Source organism: Diadema antillarum, unplaced genomic scaffold, assembly GCF_040938485.1.
Source record: "Diadema antillarum isolate AM-2024a unplaced genomic scaffold, OU_Dant_1.0 scf00000045, whole genome shotgun sequence".
NCBI lineage: Eukaryota > Metazoa > Echinodermata > Echinoidea > Diadematoida > Diadematidae > Diadema > Diadema antillarum.
Window position 1 is genome coordinate 3,275,886 of NW_027270934.1, and position 23,704 is coordinate 3,299,589.

General features: G+C 37.1%; 1 protein-coding gene across 1 annotated transcript; it reads right to left on the reverse strand.

The window, feature by feature from the left end:
* Window positions 1–370: 370 nt before the first annotated feature.
* Window positions 371–23,378, reverse strand: LOC139714314 (putative N-acetylated-alpha-linked acidic dipeptidase). Its single transcript, XM_071626030.1, has 18 exons — window positions 23,176–23,378; window positions 22,169–22,328; window positions 16,685–16,822; window positions 15,926–16,048; window positions 14,431–14,620; window positions 13,592–13,685; window positions 13,011–13,106; window positions 12,301–12,386; window positions 11,393–11,512; window positions 10,604–10,686; window positions 9,881–9,944; window positions 8,877–8,944; window positions 6,473–6,567; window positions 5,962–6,052; window positions 4,989–5,247; window positions 3,409–3,490; window positions 999–1,091; window positions 371–575 (listed from the first exon to the last, which is right to left on the reverse strand). The coding sequence occupies exons 1-18, from the start codon at window positions 23,376–23,378 to the stop codon at window positions 371–373; spliced, it is 2,250 nt and encodes a 749-aa protein (XP_071482131.1).
* Between the last annotated feature and the right edge of the window lie 326 nt (window positions 23,379–23,704).

Here is a 23,704-nt window from a genome sequence, read left to right on the forward strand (position 1 = left end):
TTCTTTCTCTCTGTTATGGTTTCCGTTTTCGACCACTAAAATTTTTTGCAGATTAAGGTATGGAAAAATTAACAATATTATTAATATTTTGTTCAATTCATGATGACGATGATAATGATGATAATAATAGTGATAATGATAATAATACTAATAAATATAATTGTTAAAACAATTATTGCTATCATTACTACCATTATCATTATCAATAAAGTATTAATAACATTAATAAAAACACAAATAATGATATCATTATTATCATTGTTATTATTACTACTATTAATAATATTAGTTTTATTGATATTATTGGTCAACAAAAGTACCAAGAAAGAAACAATAAGAGACAGCAAAAAAAAAAAAAGAGAGATAGACACTAAAACGACCCGTATCTCCCATCCTCCCCGAGCGAGTAAGCGGCTGACTGTACCAGGTAAGTCACGATAGAGAGTTCTTTTTCGACCAGTTGCCACTTGTTGGGATCGGGGTTGTTGGGATCGATGTCGAACATTGCGTCGACGATGCCAGCAAACTTTTCACCAGCGTAGGCGTTTTTGCTGCTGGGTGCAAATACCACGTGTCTGCGGAAGGAATAAGAATGCACACAGGCAATATCACACCGAGGAATGTCTGACAATTAAATACTAGGGCATATCATAATACAGAGAGAGGGTCTTCATTTCAATTGTTTCCTTTCCGATATACGTAACTGCACGAAAACAATACAACATTGTAATCAAGGAAAATACTATCAATTGAAATACAATAACAAAACTGATTAAAGATGGAAGAGACTGCTAAAAAGCAGAGTTTGACGTTTGCATTCTCATAAACAGTAATTAGGCCTATTAATGACGGAAGTAGGAAATTACAAACGAAATCAACAAACGAGAAGAAGTACGATGATAGCTATATGTCGATTTCATTACTAATGAAGTCATATCAATAACATAATCAGTGATGATTATAGTGAAGGAGACATTCAGTTCCAGCATTCAGCATACTTAGTAGTTGGCCGTCCCGTGAGGCCCATCGGATCGATAAATGATCGCTCGAGAAACATCAGTTGATCGTTTATTCTCCTGACGGCCAGCACACTGTTGGAAAAGAAGAGAAATGACACCTTGTACAGAATACAATGAATCTTCGTCATTTTATCTACTCAATTCAATTCAATTCAAGTCAAGTCAATTCAATTCAAGTCACTTCAATTCAATAGTTTATTTATTTCCATCAAAGAAAAAAATGATTCAAAGTGGTAAAATTGTCAATTTCCAATTTGACTGTCATTCATCTGATAATACCGTTCGTCGAAAACAATATACAATATATGCACGAATGATATCTTAAAGAAAAAGAAACAATGCACACTTTGTCAAGGTAACAAAAAAGTAAGTAATCCATAGCAACTTGACCTTCAAAACTAGAACATTATGTATTATACCTGTCGCCAAACCTCATGCCAGCGAATTACAGCGGCAGGTCTGCATCACAACAAAGCCCACTCCCTGAACGACTCGCCGAGTTAAAAAAAACATAAGGGCATGCAGCCGATCGGATATCCACATGCTACTCTATCATGTATAAACCAAGAATTCAGCCTGTCGAAGATTTTTACATTCCAAGAACAAGCACCGACACGAATGTATGAAATAAGGTGAACAACAATACTAGTTTTGTCTCCGCCTGATAACTGCCACTAGTTAGCTCTTCAATGTTTAATCGTTATTAACATTGAATTATTTTCTATTGCGTTAAATGTAAATAAAAGTACTAACACGAATCATTTTTGCTCACATGAAAAAAAAAGGTCATTTTGAAAGGAAGAAAATATATCAATTTATCCATTCCCACGTTCACTGTTGACCAATACTGTCAGATAACGATTTCTCAGCTTTTGATTCTAAAAAAAGAGTAGAAAATTAAGCAAATGGAGAAAATGGATCAACACAGAACCTGTCGTGATTAATTTTCCTAAATCTAGGCTTTCATTGCTCACAATTCAATCATCATAGCAATGTATTAAGAATAGCGAATTCTGCAATTCCATTTGTGGAGCTGTACGGTTTGCTTGAGAACACCGAATGCTACATTTGGAGATGGTGCGTCATGTATAGATACGCTTTCATGACAAGGATCGTCCCTGATACGGTTCGCTGTCATAAATAGGAGCTTTGGTCAGTCTAAACTATATACTATTGCCTAAAGGTTTCTCTGGCTTGCTCCTCCAATTGCCTCTCTTCTAGTTTATAGTGTTTTGTGGTAACACAATAAAAAGAATGAACACAATGGTCCGAATTCACGAAGGTGGTACAAACTTTTTATGTTTCGCTTTAATACATAATGGTCAGTTGCAATCTTCTTTCTTCTCACTATTTCAATTAAACAAGGACATACATTCTTATCCCACAAGACAATCTGATAAGTTTCATTTATATAATCCTAAATCAGTGATGGCTCTGAAATCTGTCAGACACATCGGGCCCGATGTTTGGAAATCTCTTCCTTCTGAAATTCGAAGTTTAATGTCCACGTACTCTTTTAGGAAAGCTGTAAAGACAATGTTGCTTTCTGGATATCGGTAATTTCATTGTCATTGTTAGTGTATTATGCACGAAATTCGTTCGCAGAAATATCGACGCATTTAATCTTTTACGTAAGCATGTAACCGACCATGAACTGTGGTAACTGTTCACCTGTACCTCGGCAAGAAAATATTTTGTCCTGCCTTGCTAATCAGTGATACAGGTGAACTTACTTTGTATAAACCTTTAATGAAAACAGACAGACCTCTCCTTTCCCTTTCTCCTTTCAACTAGTCTACCTCTATGCAAGTCATCCCTCCCTCCTATTCTCTTTCAAATGTATATTATGTACGGGGCTTACACGGAAATCAAGCCACGCTTATGCTGTAGCCCCACTGTATTATTCATTGTTGCATTACTTATACGTCTTGCTGTACATTGTGTAAACACAATGAAGAAAAAATGTTTGTGAACAACTCATGTTTATGCATTAACATGAATGTACATGTACAATGATGATACAGAAACCAATAAATCAAATCAAATCAGATCAAATCTTCGTCCATGGTATAAACCATGGACAAAGACGGTAGTTTTGTATGGGGCACCAAGTGTCGCATGACCTATTTGGTTACGAAATCAGTCATTTCGTAACGAAATAGACCATGCGGCACTCGGCGCCCCATGGCGCCCCATACAAAACTACGGTCTTTGTCCATGGTTTAAACCATGGACAAAGATTGTACCACCTTCGTGAATTCGGGACTATGAGCGAATTATCCTTTTATTCGTGACTTTGCCCTTTAGATATAGAAATCTGAACAACGAAGAAAAAAACACAGTCGATAATATGATGTTAAAAAAGAGAGGTAAACTCCGTTGTACTCACTCGTTTGTGTCCAATCCCTCTAAACGTGCGCGGAAAGCATCGGCAGCAGAGCTGAAGTTGGCAACGGCAGAATCCATGTAGTCTGTGAAGTGTGTGTGTGTGTGTGGTTGCATGAACCCATAAGGGGTTAAAGGGAATTAAAAAAATCAAAAGTAGTCAGAGCTCCAGAGTGTCTAACTATGCTGTAAGTAGGCTTGTGTTAATTCCATCAGACTGTGGATACACAAACTTTTGCAGAACGATTTCCTTTTAAATATAACTAGCAGATAAGTACGATCAAGATTGAAATAAATGTGATGTAGGCAAAGGTCCTACTAATAGTTCACGGTATGTAGTGTAATAAGGAACCCTCTACTGGTTAGGGGCCAAAGTGTAATTGACATACCCTCTCCATATTTTTGTTTTCCAGTTGGTTGTATTTCGTTTTCCTTGTTAGAATAACAATTGCAATTGTTTGCATGTTAATGTGTCTGGGTAACAGCATTTCTATAAAGTCATTATGACCTTCCCTTTAACTTCGCATAACATTTCAAAGTTATCTCCCATGGCTCTCTCTCTTTCACAAATTTTCACACACACACGCACACGCACACACACACACATTCACACTCAGCTTTTCTACGAATAGAATGCATCTGTTTGCATCTGTGTATAAACAAAGATTGCACAAAATGTAATGGAGAAAAGACGCCAATTTTTAATGATATTTCATGTCATTTTACGTCATTCTCGGATACGATGAGTCTCTTCGTTAAATTTTAATACACCTCTTTGAAACACGAACACACATGCACAAACATACACACACCAATATAGACAAACAAGCACACATACAGATACTGGTATGATGCGAGTGCCTCACAGTTTATACGTGTCTGCCTTTCTGCTATTAAAAAAATACAAACAAACAAACAAACAAACCAAAGAATACCAGTTGCTTCACATTACAGGACAAGTTCACCTATCATAATGACAAACAATGTGCTGATTGAGGGAATGCAGCGTTATTAGTATAACACCACGGGGAAAGTTTGAAGTAAATTGGACAATTCATTCAAAAGTTAATGAATCATTACACGTTTTGGTGCAGCAATCGCTAGAATAAATAAGAAGACTATCACTTTGAAACGTCATGGTATGTGCAAAAAAAAAATATTTAAAAGAATGAGAGGAAAAATGTAGAATATGTTACATTTCTAGCAAAATGAATGAGTACTCTTACCTCTTTCAAAAAGCAGAGGAACAATATGCCTATACTCTATACATGTGCCAGTAACCACAATAAGGCATGTATACTTTTCATTTAAAAATTGAAATGTAGGGAATTATCTCTATACTTTGTTTTATTCGTTGTCCAGCAGTGATTTCACAAACTGTCCAAGTCTCCTCAACTAGATCTGGTAGCGGTAGCACTTGAAGTTTAAGAATTCATAACTTTTGAACAACTTGTCTGACTTTTCTTTAACCTTAGTGATGGGTTCTACTAACAGTGCTTCATTCACTGTAATTGCTGCAATCGAAACATTATAAAGTTATTATATATTATGAACTTTTCCTAAAACATCTCAACATCTGCTCACCGAACTTAATTCCTCCTGTTCTCATTTGGTCTCCTATGGTACCGTCCCGAAGGCTCTCCCAGTAGCCATCAACGGCCTTGGCGTAGCTTACCACGTTCAACGGCAGGACGATGTCGTCCGCTAATCTGCGGAGGATCTCGGCGTAAAGACGGCCTGCAGCCAGGATGTATTTGAAAGCGTTCGGGTAGAGTTCGTCCACGAGGTAAAACGTCTCGTACACCGAGTGATACGTCGGATATGACGCGACGGGTGTTTCTTCCTTGTATTGAAAGAAATCATTAAAAAATGACAAAAAGGGTCGAATTAAAAAATGCGGCCAACAAAAGATGTTATAGTACGGTAAAATGTAAGCAGGAGTACATGGGTAGGCCTTCAAAGGTTGAGATTTGTCCTTTTCTTCTACTCATCCTACTCTACAGCAACATCCGTTTTTGCAATAGACTGATAGGTAATTCTTCGAAATTCACAAGTATCATAATATTATAGTCATATAATTTTATTACCACATGTCGATTTTTAAAAATTCAATCATGAGTATAACAGTCAAATTAGATTTTCATGTTTTGTTTTGTTTTGTTTTTTAAAAAGAAAGGCCCGAAATCACAACATTTCATTTTCTATGCTATTGACTCTCTCCGTGTTCATTGCTTTCCATACATTACCGTGATTCTTATAGATATTTTCCTCCATTACACGTTCACTCACAGTACTTAAGACCAATCAACGCGCGGTAGTTCTATTGAATCTATAGCGAAGAATATGAATAACGCCTACATTGACGTCACACTGTGACAATCACCAATACAATATCTGTTGATAAAGTGCTTTTTTTACGTCAAGGTCGCACCAATTTCAGCTGCCTCACTGATTTTTACTATCCCCCTTAGCATCACACAATGTTGCTACAGACAAAGCATCTCTATATGTGCTACTTGCGGATATATAAATACTATCAGTATCATTTATTTCTCACATTATCGTAGGTGTAAGTGAAATCCATGGCCGAGATCCCGGCGATCTGCAGGAACGGTGCGTAATCCGAACCGGATCCAAGCGTTCCGATTCTGCCTCGAGATGGGACAGAGAATTAAAAATATCTTTAAAAAGAAATACAGTTTCATGCCCTTTAGAATGCATCAGGCAATAAACTGAATTCTTCGAGGGTGAGGGTGAGTTCATGGACAAGATGTGAACAATTGTACTGTACTCACAATTCGTAACAGTGTTTGCAAACTCGATTGTAAAATTCCCTCATGCATTTTCTTTGAGATATTTTACTTGTCGAAAACAGTATGCATTAGTAAGTACATGTATGCCTTTCCACGGATACATTTTCTTCAGGTCTATGAATGGCGAAATTGTTTATGGAACTAATATCGATAAATTTGCTTTACGCGTGGCTGCTATTACATTTGAAATAAAAGAAAATACATTGCAATATAAAAACACGAATCTACAAATACAAGACATTATGTCATCTTTACAGGGGATCTCCCTCCGGTAGCGGCCTCTGCCTCGCCTTCCATGTGTCGTAGAGGGTGTCCTCCCCTTCGTCAGGTGTCGGATCTGGGTTTGGAATCTGAGGGATAGTAAACGCGTACAAGCATTAATGTCAGTTAGTAGAACGAAGCGACTACCTGAATACACTTAGATATGAGACTACATGCACTTTGTATACGCAAAAGTGATTGAATTCAGTCTTATTTGACCTGGCAAATTAATGACATCCCTGATACAATTGCACCAGCGTGGTCATTCCATTGAAATACAAGAGGCAGAATAGGAGAAAAAGAGGAGGAAAAAAGAGGATTAGGAGGAGGAGGAAGAAGAACAAGGAGAAAAACAATTCCACGAAAACGTTTTAGAAGAAAGACAGGAGGGAAAGAGGAAACGTCATAATAGTGCATTTGGGTTGGGAAGAACTTAAAGGGATCATACAGTTTTGGTTGAGACCTAATTTCAGGTTTCAAACATTTTTTGGTGAGATAATGAAAAACCTCTTATGAAATGAATGAAAGAGCATGTAATTCTATGAGGAATTCAATGTTAATTTGATGAAAATTGGTTTTAAAATGGCTGAGATATCCAAAAAGAGCAATTCTAATAAAGTGTGGGACCCACACTTTGTTACGATGGCTTTGTTTTACTTTGTTTTTGGACGTTACAGTCATTTCAAACCCTATTTTCATCAAATAAACTTTGAATTCCTCTTAAAATGGTATGCTCTGTACTATATCATAAGCGTTTTCTTGGTATCTCGCAAAGATTGCTGACGACACTCAAATTTACATATGGTGACGACACTCAAATTTACATAACTATGTCACCTGGCGATAGGATTGCTGCTGTTAATTCACTGAGAGAATGTCTCAACGACATCAAAACCTGGTCCACTGCCAACAGACTCCGTCTGAACGAAGACAAGTCTGAACTCATCCATTTCTCTTCACAGTTTAGGAGCACAGTTCCTCTACCAGATCTAACTACTCGGGATGGGATTATTAAGGTCTCTGTAGTTGTGTTAGAGACCTTGGCTTTACTTTGGACAAACACTTAACTCTTAAACACCATATCACAAACATTTGTAAGTCTGCATCATGGGGTATTTTCAAAATAGGGAAGATCAGGCGTCTGCTTGATCAATCATCAGCTGAGCGGCTCGTCCATGCCTTCGTCTCCTCCTATCTGGACTACTGCAACTCCCTCCTTGCCGGCCTCCCTCTTTCTCACATATCCCCTCTCCAACGTATCCAAATTCAGCCGCTAGATTAGTCTCCCTTAGTAGGAGACATGACCATATATCTCCTGTTCTCCGCTCACTCCATTGGCTTCCAGTACATTCCCGTATTACTTTCAAGATCCTACTTCTGACGTACAAAATCACACGTAATCTTGCACCCATATATCTTCAAAACCTAGTCTCTCTCCGCTCCTCCTCTTCTGCCAGACCCCTCCGTTCATCTTCCTCTCTCCAATTACTTCATGGCCCACGTACAAAAACCCGTTATGGTGACCGAGCCTTCTCTTCCATTGCTCCCACTCTTTGGAATAAACTTCCTCTTTATATTCAGAATGCCTCATCTGTCGAATCATTTAAAATTCTTCTTAAAACTCACCTGTTTAATCAGCTGTAATATTTTTTTTTTTCTGGAGGCGCACACAGTTATCAATTATTGTACCATTGTATCACATGTATTTTTCTTTTCTTTTCTTTCTTCTTCTTTTGTTACTGTTAACGTTAATTTTGTTAATGTTATTGTGTTTTCTAGTCTATTTGTATGAGTAGCAAAGTGCGCTTAGAAACGTCAGTATGAAGCGCCATATAAATGCAATTATTATTATTATTATTATTATTATTTAAAAGCCCAATTTTCATCTCCACCAATACTGTACTATCCCTTTAAGCTCAGTGCAGCAATGCGTTAAAATACCTATCTCTCTTCTCCAGAGATCCAATTCTCTCCAACCCAAAGTTGCAGTGTAAATTATTTAACACCTAAATAGATCCTTGTCATTTTATTGGTTGTTTTATATTGACAATCTTTGTTCAATTTCAATATTTTGATTTGATTTTCACCTAACCTAGGTATAAGTGTTCGTATGCATCGATTTTTATGTCCCATGGAAGTACACTCTATGAAATGAAAATGTCATGTTGTGTCACGGCATACAGAAAATGTTCTTAGGAAAGAATCTCACATTCAAGACAGATTTTAACAAAGATATGTTTTTAGGAAGATTTTGTGAATTCACACTTATTGGAGAAAAATGTGACGATAGTAATAGAACACGTCGTTGATGTTATTGATAGTGACCAGTGTCACTTCTGTTACTTCTATTTTGGAGAGGATTTGCTTTATCTGCACATTGAACGAATTCAATACAAACCTTTTTAGCTGATTCGTATATCAAGGTTTCCATGTTTGGCGTGGCTGAGATGCTAGGGACGTATGTTCCTGGAAGATAGGACGTTATATAATTTAAAGGTTGGGTTTAAATTTGCATAAACATGGCTAAGTTGTAACAGTTGGCCCTAATCTTACTTTTCGAAGGGAAGACAAAGTTTATTAGCGATCTCCCGGTTGAACCTGTAATATATTGGAAACACGACAGGCCTACAATGACGGTGATGGACACATAGAGAGCGTGAGATAGAAAAAATAGAACGTGAAGGGAATTTTTCAATTCTAAAGGTATTGTTTATCATTGGGCTCAGTGACAATAACAAAGAAGTTTTAGTTATCACCTTTGATGCATATGGTTAGGTCAAATGTATCACAAAACATCTTACCGTATAAAAATTTCACAATAAAGCCTAAAAGGGCGATGTGAAATGTGTAAGGAGATATCACTATTTTTCTCGATAAACCATAACTATAGACGGTTTATTCTAGAAAAAAAAAATCATAGCTATTGTTAACATTTTTTTACGTTTAACAGTATGTCACATTTACTAAACTGATTGATGTTCTAACATTAGTTGTATCTATCCCTAACGCACATATTAAAACTATTTTGCGGCACTAAAGCTGAGGTTTTGTGTCATGTGCAAAAGGTAGATAATTCCTTTGAAAGTAGCGACATACTCTCTAAAAAAATTCGAGTGAAAATATTCACTCTAGAAGGAGTGAATACAAAAAAGAGTGAATCTAGAGTGAAATTGGAGTGAATTTTGAGTGAAAGTGTTCATTTTCACTCGTTTTTGAGTGACCTCAAGGATCACTCGAAGATTTTGGAGTGATCCCTGAGGTCACTCCAATACTGCAATAAGAGTTCATTTTCACTCAAAATTCACTCCAATTTCACTCTAAATTCACTCCTTTTTGTATTCACTCCTTCAAGAGTGAATATTTTCACTCGAATTTTTTTTAGAGAGTATGAATCCTTCTCACCGTCCATTGAAACGTCTAAGTTCAGATAAGCCACTGCTCGTACTCCAAGGTTCTTGGCAAATTCCTATCAAAATGATAATTGGTACCATTGTATGACATCATTACAAGCGTCTGTTTTGTTACGAAAAAAAAAATAATTAGAACATACACATTTGTTAGCATTCAAGTAGCATTCAATACAGGCCAGTGGAGTACAACAGACAATTCAAGAAATCCCAAAGATTTTCAGGGAATAGTAAGGGGAAAAATAAGAACACAGAAGTCATAACATTTATCTATTTTCACTGCCAGTGAAAACGTTGCATATTTCTCATTGGCGACCGACGGCGGCGATTAGGCTCAGTCGGTACATGGCGCGCTTGCCTCCAGACGCAAAGGAATCGGGCTCCTGCAGTGTTTAATTGAGCTATGTTGTGTGTTATTACTGTATACTAGTACCCCTTGCCTTGAGGGGCAAAGAACTCTGTCCCTCGTCATAACATCGAAGTCGCGAATGTGAGAGAGTCACAACTAACAGTCGTAAAACGTCCCGCCTCATTCATACATCGAAAAGAGCTGTCATGGGTGCATACATCCCGTGATATCGCCTCACATTCGATTGGACCCCATTGAAAACTATGTGCAGCTGTGTGAATGTGGGCCATCCAGCCATCATGTTAGATGAAAAATGAAACACACAACAAACACATATTGTTATGTTCCCCTTTCCCTCATTTTGCTCACCTCGACCCATTCAGTCGATCCGATCAACCCCTGCTCTTCGGCTCCCCAGCTGCAAAACATGATGCTCCTCCGGGGCGTCCAACCTAAACAAACAAATAAACAAAATGGTATATATTATGTGCGATCAGAGTTGTGTATTCGACAAAGTAAGGTGTTAAAAGCTAGCTCCAAAATCAATTTAAAGCAATGTATGTCTGTTTCTTTCAAAGTTTTTAGAATAAAGTATCCAAAGTTACAATCTGCCAGAAAATATTTTGAAAAGAAGAAAGAGTGTGACAAATTGGCAAAATTCCGATGCAACCACACGATATATTTGTGAAGGGTTATACTTGATCAAAGGAAAAGAACATGTTTTTAAAGAAGTTAGCCCCTGGGGTTGAAAACTACTCTTCATGTAAACATAAGAATTATGGTCAAAGAAAGGACGTCTATAAAGCAAGGACAAACACAATATTACACTGGTCAGTAATAATTTTTTAAACTTTTTATTAAGGTTGTTGTCATTGTAAGAAAATCATTGGATGCCATGAACAAGTAACCATATGGGGGCAGATTTCGATTACGTTTGTACGGAAGAAAACGCGAAAAGCAAAATTCAGTTTACGGACGTTGAGTTGAGGATGATCTGCATTTAGAAAAGCAAACGAACATGCCAGTAAATCGATTTTAAAAACGGCAAAATACTAACATCATGGGACGGAAAGTTTCCTTTTTGGTTGTTGTTTTTTATTATAATCGAAAAAAAAAAACGCACCGTAAAAAACAACATTATAGTTTAAATGGAGTTACCTCGTTTAAGCTGTTCTCCCATCGCCCTACTTATTTCAAGCATGGCCGTTGTTCCCGACCCGGCGTCGATGGCCCCAAATCCCCAGGCGTCCCGATGGTTACCAATCATTATGTAACGATCTGTTTTTAGAAAGTAAACAAAATGAAATGGGACCAATAATGTTATGATGTAGTGATTATGGCAATCATTAATTTCTGAGATATTTATTTTGAAAGAGTACACTGTTTCTTTAGGTGTTCCTCTCTGTAAGATACACTGTGGACAAAATCCTAGCACTTCTACAATCTGTTAAAAGAAAGAAAAAAAAATGACATCACAAGGAAGAGATGAAATGTAAAACGCCCGCAGTAGCTCATTAAAGTGTTCATTTATGGAATATCCGCCTCAATTCACACGATTTTATTTCTTTCTTTATGGAATATCTACGCAGGTTTTACGAAGAAATTTGATAAGCGTTGAAGTTACAACAGTCAAATTATAACAATGAAACTTGGATTCATTATATACATGTATATATAACGAAGAATATACCGGTAATTGCAATATATAAGAAAGAATGAGTTTATTGAGCAACTCTTTCATATATATTGGCGAAATACTGCATTACCGGTTTATTCTTTGTTACATTGGAGACAATACGTGAATTATCAATATTATATATATATATATATATATATATATATATATATAATATTATATCATATATATAATATAATTATATGTGATAAAAACCTAAAATGGCACTATATTATGTGTGTGTGTGTCTGTGTGTGTGTGTGTTCAATATACATACGTCAAACGTCAAACGAAACACTAGCAAAAATAACTCCGAATGTTCTGCCTTGCCACGCAGCAGCAATCACACACTCTATCTCAGACAAATTGATACACATGAGCGCTTTATTACCAGGCTCGACTGCACCCGGTATCACGCCAATCACATCCCATCCATCGGCCATCTCGTTTTTCGTGTAGATCGCCATCTTTACCGTCCTGTGATAAAAACATGATACAGACGGATACAGAATCCAATATGTTATACACACGTTGTTATGAAGGAAATAGCAGGAAAGTGGGAGAGGAAGACAAGAAGCAAATGAGTTAAGGCAAAACATTATTGATTTATCAATGCCTGTCATATTGATACACTTTATATAATATGACATACGCACAGGTATAGACTTTTTTATTCTTTATTCGAATTTCGTTCAATTTCATTATCACAAAATTCACTTTCACAAAACAAAACAAAACATTATTCAAAAACAAACTGCATTGTACACAAACATTGTGCAAAATAATGTCAAACTTACATTGTGACTTTTTTGGACCTATTTTTTAACGCACATAATTACGTATATTCTCGCAAAATGCGCGCCAAACAGGGACATGATAGTTTGCTTAAAACAAACTATCATGTCCCTGTTCGGCGTGGACATGATAGATGCACACACAACGCACACAGGCACACACACATTCTCTCTCTCTCTCTCACACACACACACACAAACAAAACACCTTTATCACAACTCAGAATTATGACTTGATCTGTTGCCAGATCCATGTATATATGGGAAATACAAAGATTTGATACAAAACGTCCAAATTTGGACTTACATGTTCTCGTACGAATCGTTGAAGCCAGGCCCGTATCTGTAGGTTAGCTCTAGGTCACCTCTCCACTCAGAGACAACCTGTGGTCCGCCCATTTTACTACAATAATCAAAATAATAATATAAAAAAACAAACAAGCAATAGAAAATGTAAGTCGAACGGTTTTAATGTCCCCGTCCTGGCAAAATCATGCCCAGATGATAAGACAGAAGGTAAATAACCGTTGCATGGACACAAAAAGAGTGCAGCTATGTTCCCATGACTTATAATTCTCAGAGATTAGCCAATTGTACCTAAAGGTGTTGTTTACCATTAGGAGCAGTCATTAAAAAAAAAATGATCGAGTTATCACATAGGATGCATTTATAATGAAGGGCAGTTGTATCACCAAAACACCCTACCATCAGAAATTTCGCAATAAATTCTAAAATAAAAGAAGATATCATTACTTTTGTCACCAAACCTGTAGACGATTTATTCTATTTAAAGCGAAGCAGTTTCATTATAACTATCATTCACATTTTGTGTATTTAACAATACTTCACATCATTTCTTCTGGCATGACGAGATTCGAGAGTCAGTACCTCAAGAGCTGAGCGGCGTCGTCGTAACCAATAGGGTGGATGGGGATCGTGGGAAGCATGGTAGAATCCTCCACGGGTAGACGGTAGGCACTCTCTGGAAAGGGAACCAAACGTTATCCAACGTCATGGCTTCTCAATAGGAAATGGATGAAGAACATAACTTTTTTTTTCATTATACAGCTTTTATAATGACTCACTTTTTAATCATCACGTAATTCGACTGGAAATTCACATAGGCCTAACAAAGTTTGGGTTGTTCATTGTTGTTATTTTCCATCTGTAAAATTCGGCTGAATGGACAATATCCAGCTGCACTAGCTCGTCTTCTATTGGGTCCAGTCTTGGTGAACTTTGGGAGGGCAACAATAATCGGGTTAAATGACCCCGCTCATTGTGATTAATGAATGAAGCAGGATCGTTTACGTGAACGATCTGTATATCTCCATCTGTATATCCTACTTGGGGACACAGTGTTTTGCCTCTAGAGGGACGGCATGCTAACATATTGCTCAGCAAGACCCAATGGGATTCCATGACCCCGCTTCCGAACGCGAGCAATTCAACTGCAAGGGGCAGCAATACGTCTCCTAATTACCTTTCTAAATGGATCAAATGGCTCCTATGAATCTTCCACAACGTGTTTGTTCGTTTGTTTGATGTTTTGAATTAAAAAAAAAGAAGAATCAGCTGCTTCACTCCTGAAATTTAGAACAAAACGAAACACCAACTCCATAATATGCTATTGAGGAACTACAGTAATAGTTCCCAATATATCCCTCGATATATTAAATGTATACTTCTTTGACTGATCAAGGCAGGTGCCCTCTTCTTAACCTTACCTACAGCTGGGTAACTCTGGGTGAGCGGGTCTCCGTTGCCGTCCAGACAGCTTCCCCGCTGTGTTCCCGAGCCCGGGAGAAAAATACCGTCGGGATACGTCTGTATCGGACCATTAGTCGACTTGGCATAGTCTGCAGGATCGGAATACAGGATCAAGCCCAGAGCTCCGTACTGTGCGGCGAACTTTGCCTTGGAAGACATTCGTAAAGACAATTCAATTTACTCCAAGCCTTTCTTTACAACGAAATTCGGACATCTACAGTACAACGCTATGGGATCTTCTGTAGCAAATCGCCACGTAATGGATGCACTGTGCCAACAGGGTTCAGCTTGCAATGATGAATTCCAGCTCTTACGAAAACATTGTCATGAAAGGAAGCTTTCAGCAATTCGTGCATTTTCTGCTTTCTTCTTCCTGTTTGTATCTTCTTGTTTAACCCTTTGCATGCCATATTCATTTACCTTCCATAGGCTTGCACATCAGACTCATCGGCACAGAAAGAGTTAGATCCTCTAAGGAGTTTTATGTACCCATAAAAACAGGCGCATGAAGTTAGGTTAGTCTTACTAGTCTTCTATCTACCGCAATCTGACAATCATTACATTGTTGCCGCAATTCGAGGTAATTCAGCGGAAACAGTGCCCGCTATTCCAAGTAGGTAATATCCCTGATAAAGTTGTATTCATTGGAGTCGAAAATCGCAATGTTTGAGAGAATTTGACTGATTGTTATCATTATAATTGTTATCATAATCATTATTATAACCATTGTTATCATTATTGTTAAGATTATTATCATTATCATCATCAGCAGCAGCAGCAGCAGTAGCAGCATCATAGTTATCAAAATTTTTCAATTATACTTCAAAATCTCGGCTTGATATTTTGATTAACTTCTTTCCCGAATCCTAAAGCCTAGTAGCGTTTTAAAAAGGGGAAACTGTGATTTTTTTTCTTTCGCTTTGTTGTTTGGAAATTAGTGGGCAGCTGAAAGACAAATAGTATATAGGCTGGAATGGAATTCTGATAATTCTGAACTTGCTTTTAAAGGATTCGGACAATCGTCCGCAGCAATGATTTATCCCAGATGCTGGAAATGGAACATCTCCAGATTTCGCTCAATTATCCATGAGCAATCTACATTAAACCGGAGTAAGTGAAACTGAGTAGTCAGATCTTACTGCTTGTGATTCATTGGAAATCTCGTAGCGCCATCTGTTCTTACCTAAGGATTTAATAACCCATAAAAAGTATTACTGTACCTTACCTTCATGGCCGATAAATATAGAAACTATAAAGAAAGTGTAAAGGAGCTCAAGAAAAATTGCACAAATTAAGTCCACATTTGTAAAGATGTCGTTATCACAAGTCAGTCTTAGTTTGAACAATCATAATCTTCAAATACAACACAAGGTGATCGAGAGGATAAATGCTGTGACCGAAAATAAAAAGCGAGTTCAATATTGTGCGTTTTTCCTTTGATCTTGTATTTACCTTATCGCCCCGGTATATCTTGCCATATCGTGCAATAGCTATACGTCCAGAGACGCTGTACCCAAGGTCTTCCAACTCTTGAAAGTCCTCTATCCTGGCGTAGTTGACATACATCAAATCGCCCTGTCGGAAAAAAAGAAGTTATATTTAAAGTCGATTTGAACAAAATGCGACGCTATCATTACAGATACGGGGCAAAAACCAATCAGGAGTAGAGAGAAGTTGCCTTCAAGGGGGAGTTTTCCACAATTTATAGTGTGCGTTGATTCATGATAATAGTCATGATAATATAAACAAGAGTTATCACTACAAATATTATAATAATGTGAATACCACATATATTTCATTACAGATCTTTTAGTATACAAAGGGAGGAGACCGTTATCGATAAGCATGTCCCTTGACATGGACAACGGTCTCTAGACATATTTTAACTTCTTATTATTTCTTTAACTAAAGGAACACACAAGCATTGATAACATGAAACTCTCAAGTACAATCTTTTTCATGCCATTTGACTGAAAAGGGTGGATATGAAAGGACAGCCAAAAAAGAAGAAGAAATAAGGGATTAGAATAAGGGGGTACCCTAACAGGAAAATAGAAAAAGTAGAAGGAAGAGAAGAAAAGGGATGAAAAGCAATAGCATACAGTGTTCAGGAGGTAGCAGCTAATACGAGCATAATTCTTAATTCTATGATTCGTCACTGACCATCGAGTGCTGAGAGGTGGTAGCACCATTGAGGTGCGGCAAACTTACAGTGAATGTTCCGTTCGCCGAGTAAGCATTGAAAGGAGGTAGGATTTCATCCGACTTCTCCCTTGATATATCGTCCAACCTCTCCTCGTAAAGCTGACAGGTGAACACGGCAGTGCCGTTCGGTGCAACTATTTCAATCTGTTAAAAGAAAAAAAAAAGAAAAAAAAAGAGCCAGTCTGTATAGTAGTAACAAAACATGAAAAGCCATTGTCTCAATATTAAAAGATTGCAATCTTTGCCTTTATTGTGAATTTTACCTCTCAATTGTCAAATCATGAATAATAATAACCGTCATTTAGATAAAGTCATCGTTTTAGCGGGTTTCGAATGCTGCGTGTACCCGTTTGTAATATTCTCATTCCACAATGATTATTTCTTCATTGTTCACTCATCGGAAGCAAAGTGTATGAATCCGACTCTGTTGGCAGTCTATCGGGTGAGACGTGTGGTGCGGTTGGCAGACTATCGGATGAGACGTGCGTTGCGGGATCCCCATCGGATCACGACCCGACATGTCTGACACAGACCTGATAGGCGACCAACATAAGGCGGATTCATCGGACTATGATCCGATACACTTCGATGGGTGGCCGGAAGCGATAAATTTTGCTTCCGAGGAGTGACCGATGAGAAAAAATCTCTGTGGGATGGGGGTATTAGTTCGTCGCAGACTGTGCTACCCTCACCCCTCCCGCGACATTGTGTCTATCATGCACTATTCCCCTTACAGCTTTTTGCCCTTCCTCGAAATGTTTTGTACAACTTTTTTCCCCCAAATCTTATAACTGTCAAGTTTTCGGAACGTCAAATGATGTGTTCATGTGAAAGCGCCGGAAGAAAATGATAATACATATTAATAGAGAAAAGGAAAGTCCGTTTTTTTCAACTAATCATGTTTGTTCAAATAATTTAGTTGTACAGTTAGAGAGCGTCCGCGGTGTTAGGGGGCCCGACCCCCCAACGTTTTACCTCTCTGTGGAGTCAAAACCACGTGATTTCTTTAGAACAAACGTTTTTCTCGAACAATGTCCAATGAGAGCAAGCATTTCTAGAGTTCTCTGATTTCTTTTTGACAATCCAACAAGCAATCTCACATTATCTCACATTATCTATCATTGCATTACATTATCTATCATTGCAGCATTACAATTACAGAGAATTTGCTGCAATTGATAGCAGAAAACAACGAATCATTGTTGTATCAAAATCAGAGGAGATGGACATTATCGCTCGACTCGATTAGCGCCTATCAAAAGTTCATCAACCGAGGTGTTGAGGCACCAGCGATAATTTCGAAGCCAACTCGTGTTACAAATCATTCCGCCACCCTCCTTGATAATATTTTTGCTAATTCTGTGCAGATTTTAAATTCTTCTATGATTTTATCTGATATTATTGATCATTTCCCCATTATAGCATGTTTTGACCTTAACCCTATAAAGCCCAAGGGGGGGGGGGGGGGCACATTGTGCCCCCCTACCAGATTTTCATTTGCCACTCCTTCACCCTTAATCCGATTTCAACCAAATTTGGTGACTTTTCCTAAAATCTTATTGCAAACATTTTGATATATAATTTAGCTATATTTGATGTTGCTTGTTGCCATGGCAACCATATACTGACAACCATGTCAGTCAGATTTTGCTTTTTTTTTTTCTGTTCCCATTCCATTTAACAGCATTACAGTATATGAAATGGGTGTTTCTTGGCTGAAATTTGTTGAAGGAGACAAATTTGAAGTTATTATCGTCCTGGATAGTTTTTTCTTATTATTTCCTTTGTTTTTTATATGGCAAAGGCATAAAACAATAGATATAATAGAGATAATTGAAAATGATAATATTTTGTAAGGATTGCCCTTCTATTTTAAGTTATTTCGATTCCTTCACCCAAGTTATGCCTCTAATATCATAAGTTTATCGTATTATCATTTTGCCATCTCAAAATTCCACTGTTATGCAAATATGAAATGTCATAAGTATACATGTACCCATCCCAAACATTTCATCTCAGGTCTCATAATGTATCACCATGTTGATATGAATAGCGCCCCCATGTGGTGACCTTGAGAAATTTGAACCATAACAAATAATAAGATTTCACTTGCTTATCATTTGTTGCAAATATGAAAATGATTGGTCTATAATAAGACATATATAATGGGGATAAAGAAATTATACAGAAAAATCATGTTTTTAGCATATTTCCTATGTATTTCTTTATATTTTGGTAAATAGCGCCCTCCATGGGTGACCTTGAAAAAATTCAAATGTACGGTCATGTAGAGTACAAGTTGCTCTACCTGTGTGCCAAATATGACAACAATACATCAAATAATAAAAAAGTTATATAGGGGGGGGGGCACAATGTGCCCCCCCCCCCCCCCCCCCCCTTGGGCATGCGAGGGGTCAAAATAGCTTGGGCTTAATAGGGTTAAACACTGTGTTGATAAGTTTCATTCTTCTTCATCCAGACGTAAAGCTACACCAAAAAATTTTGTTAGCCTTGGTGCTAACTTAGATAGGGCTGATTGGTCTAGTGTTTATGATAATGATGATATAAATGCATCGTTTGAGAATTTTTCAGGGATAATTAATATATATTTAGATGAAAATATTCCCAGATTAAAACAAAAGTCAGTTAATTAAAAAACTTCCCCCAAATTACCATGGATTACAAAATCTCTTCTTTGTTCAATAAATAGGAAAAATAGGTCATATTATAAATTCAACATGAAAAAAAACAACAACTGAGAAGCCAAAAAATAAATACACTTCGTTTAAAAACATTTTAACGAAGATTATACGGTTGGAAAAGAGAAAATATTACATGATAATAAAGTTTTTGAAGATCTCAATGATACAGTTAATATTTTTAACTCTTATTTTTCAATGATTGGAGAGAATTTGGCAGAAAAAAATACCGCAGTCAAATATACATTTTTCTAAATTCTTAGGTCAATCTAATTCCAGTTCTATTTTTTTTTTTTCGTTCCAACAACAAAATATGAAATAATAGATATTGTTACCGCAATGAATAACAAGCGAAGTGCCGGTTATGACGATATCAGTAATTTTATCTTACAGGGAATTATATCTTCAATTGCTGACCCACTTTCATATATGTTCAATAAATCCTTATCAAGTGGTGTTTTTCCTGATTTTATGAAAATAGCTAAGGTTTTCCCTTTATTCAAAAAAGGAGATGATTCTGATATATGTAGTTATAGACCTATTTCTTTGCTTTCATCTTTATCTAAAATATTGGAAAAATTTATATTTACAAAAACAATTAATTTTCTGAATTTGCATAATGTTTTTACAAATTCTCAATTTGGGTTTCGTCAGAAACATAGCACCATTCATGCTCTTTTAAAGTTTATTGACCACGCTGCGCATACTATAGATAATCATTCTCATCTTATTGGTATCTTCCAGGACTTCTCCAAGGCCTTCGATACAATTCATCATGAAATATTACTTCATAAAGTGTCTCATTATGGAATACGCGGGAAGACCTTGGAGTGGTTCAGGAGTTACCTACAAAACCGAAAACAATATGTATCTCTGAACGAGTACAGCTCGAGTTTAGAATTCATTAAATGTGGCGTCCCACAGGGTAGTTTATTAGGACCTTTACTTTTTATCATTTATATTAATGACTTTTGCAGATCATCTGACATACTCTCATTTATAGTTTTTGCTGACGATTCAAATATTTTCTTTTCTCACCAAAATCCAGATACTCTTGTACGCATCGTTAATTCCGAATTGAAAAAAGTAACTCAGTGGATAAGAGCTAATAAATTATCACTTAATCTCCAGAAAACGAAGTATATGCTTTTTAGTAATTCTTTAGAAGATTTAGGCACAGGTATTGCTTTTGATGACACTCTGTTAGAACGAGTTTCTCATATAAAATTCCTTGGTATCACAGTGGACGATAAACTTTCGTGGAGGCCTCATATTACAAACATTAGTACAATAACTTCAAGCAATATTGGTATTATTAATAGACTCAAGTTTCATATTCCATTGTCCTCTTAGTTGACGTTGTATTTTTCTCTAATTTTACCTTATCTTAATTACGGACTCCTAGCGTGGGGTAGTGCCCATCAAACTTACTAGATAAACTACTGTTATTACAAAAAACAGTTATTCGTATTATTTGTGGCGTCCCGCCATATTCCCATACAGAGCCATTATTTACTAAATATAAGATTTTGAAAATTAAAGATTTGTATTTTTTTCAACTTGGTCACTTTATGTTTAATTGCAATGTAAATACACTTCCCAGTATTTTCAATTCAGTGGTCCCACGGAACCAGTCTTTCATGATTATCCCACTAGACAATCTAATGAGTTTCATTTACCCCTCCTGAGAACTTTATTGGCTCAGAATACATTTATATATACCGGTCCTAGATTCTGGAACTCACTGAGCTGTGAAATAAACAATTCCCCATCTTTGTATTCTTTTAAGCGCAAGGTGAAATCTTTTCTATTAAATCCTCTCTGATATGTTTTTTTTTTCCTTAGCTATAGGTTTCGTCAACCTCAGGGTTCATCATCCACCCACCAATCATTCAATCACTGAATTCATTATTACGTAAAGAAGTAGCCATTACAATCCATGCACAGCTGCATGCAGCGCCAACTCTATGAAGCACATTCTCTACCATCCCCTGTTCCATTTCCCTTGTTCAGCGTGTAGGCATTCTCTCATTCTCTCATTCTCTCTTTTTCTTTCTTTCCTTCCATACTTTTCATCTATTCTGGCAAGTTGTGTCATGTTGTTGTGTTTCTTCTGTTTTGTCCCGTCCTGTCGTAGGCCTATATCATATTTGTCACAAGTGTTTGTAAATAAGTAATTCATAAGTTTTATGAGTGGTTCACAATCTACAAGCTTTGCTTTCTAGTGGACCTTACTATTCTTTCTTCCTTTTTTTTTTCAACTGAAGCATGACTTTGTATTATTTTATTTGCCAGTATGCGCTCTTATGATTATCGATATCATTTATTTATTGCAAAGGCAAATGTTTTTTTGTTTATGATGTAATACCTGATTTATCTTGTGTTATGTTTTCGTTGAAAGAAAAAAAGAAGAATGAAAATAAATGAATTGAACCGAATTGAATTGAATTGAATAATTCCTGGTAAACTCCATTTCACATCAGATAATTGTTTTTTTTCTTATCGGTCACCAGTCACTCATCGCAAGCAAAATTCATAGTTTCCGGCCACCCACCAAAACGTATCGAATCGCAGTCCGATGGATCCGTCTCGTGTTGGTCGACTATCAGGTCAGTGTCAGGCATGTCGAGGGGTGATCCGAGTCGACCAACCAAGTTGGAATCATCAGACTGCGATCTGATTTACTTCTGTGGGTGGACAGAAGCAACTAAACTTTGCTTCCGATGAGTGGCCGATGACAACAAATCTCTGTGGAATGGGGGTATTACGCAGATGCAATTCTTTTGCTCACCGTGTTGTTTTCACCTTGAACCGTGGAGGGAAACGACAGTAGAACATTGTAAGTGTGAATAGTCGCTTCAAATCCATAGTCGCTCCACAACTGCTTGATGTCTACGGCAAGTTTGTAGTTCTGTGGTGTTCCTGCCACGTGCGGATCTCGTGTGAGCTCCCTGTTCGTGAATAGACATCGATTTACGTCACTTCGTTCACACAACTGGCAAGTGCACCCAAAGAGTACACGTAGAAAGTAAAATAACCAATAGCACCCTTAAAATAGGACCAATGTAAAATAACATGAATTGAAATGAGGGACGTCATCTATATTCATGATTTCATTCCCTATTACCTACCAAACATATTTTATTCAAATTAAATTCTGCAATGATCACCATTTAATACAATGTAGTATTTGATGTTCATATGTTTGCATATTAATATGAATTTTATTTCCCATTAATGGTAAATGAAAGAATTAATGATCAACATAATGACCCTTGTAAAACATGGGCGGCAGAAAAGTGACGGTAAGTTTTCTGTTTAATGTTTTGTTCTTGTTGTTCATCTTCTGAGGGAGTGAGGTTCTACCTTCCCATTGCACCTCAAATGAATATTTGTTGACATTATTTTTGTATTATGGGGTTTTTAAACCGACTCTGACACTGTTTCCCCAGTAGAAGATGTTAGTGAGCACTGCCTTTATATTGCTCTGGGATGTAGGCCTACTCAAAATAGACAACATTATGTAATAAAAAGGGTACAGACGAATTCTTTGTTTGTTTGTTTATTTTGTCTGGTGGCCCATTCGAGTCACTAAAGTCTCCAAATTCGAAGTTTTGTTGGCCAGAAATAAAAGTGAAAATAACATTCTACTATCAATCCTAATTTATTAACCGGGAAAACAAAATATGTGGCCCGACGCCAATTCTTTGGTAGTGGGGGCGGCCACCCGGACACCCGGCTAATGTCGAACCTTGTATAAATTATACAGATTGTCTATGTATTAATACATACACTTACATTAGTGTGTTTCTCACGCTTTCCTCGTTCATCTCGTTCATGATAGATGTCGAGACGCTCTCGTCTGGCGGCCTTCGTGCCATTTCGTACGAGCTCGGCACCCGATCGGGACCCGAAAACCAGCCGATGAGAACGCCGACTCCGATGCCCACGGCAAGAGCCGTGCTGACTCCCACGGCGATGATCACACGCTGGTTTGGCATGACTGGACGCAGATCTTACTTTTTTTGAAAACAAAACAAAACAAAAAAGCTAACAAAGCAATAAAAACGTACCAAGAAGATGAAAATGAAATCTATTCAACTGGGAGAATGTTGCACAGAAAGGGGATATATACAGCAGTATACGGAACAAAAAGATCTTGCTTACATTCATAAGTTCAACTGCTGAAGTACAGTATTTATGTGTAGATTTTGATGCATTCAGGTAGTAGGCCTACACTGTATGTATGGTATACATGCATAACATGTAATTCTAACATACAATTGGTGGTTAGAAGGTGAATGAAATCAAGTCAATATGAATATTC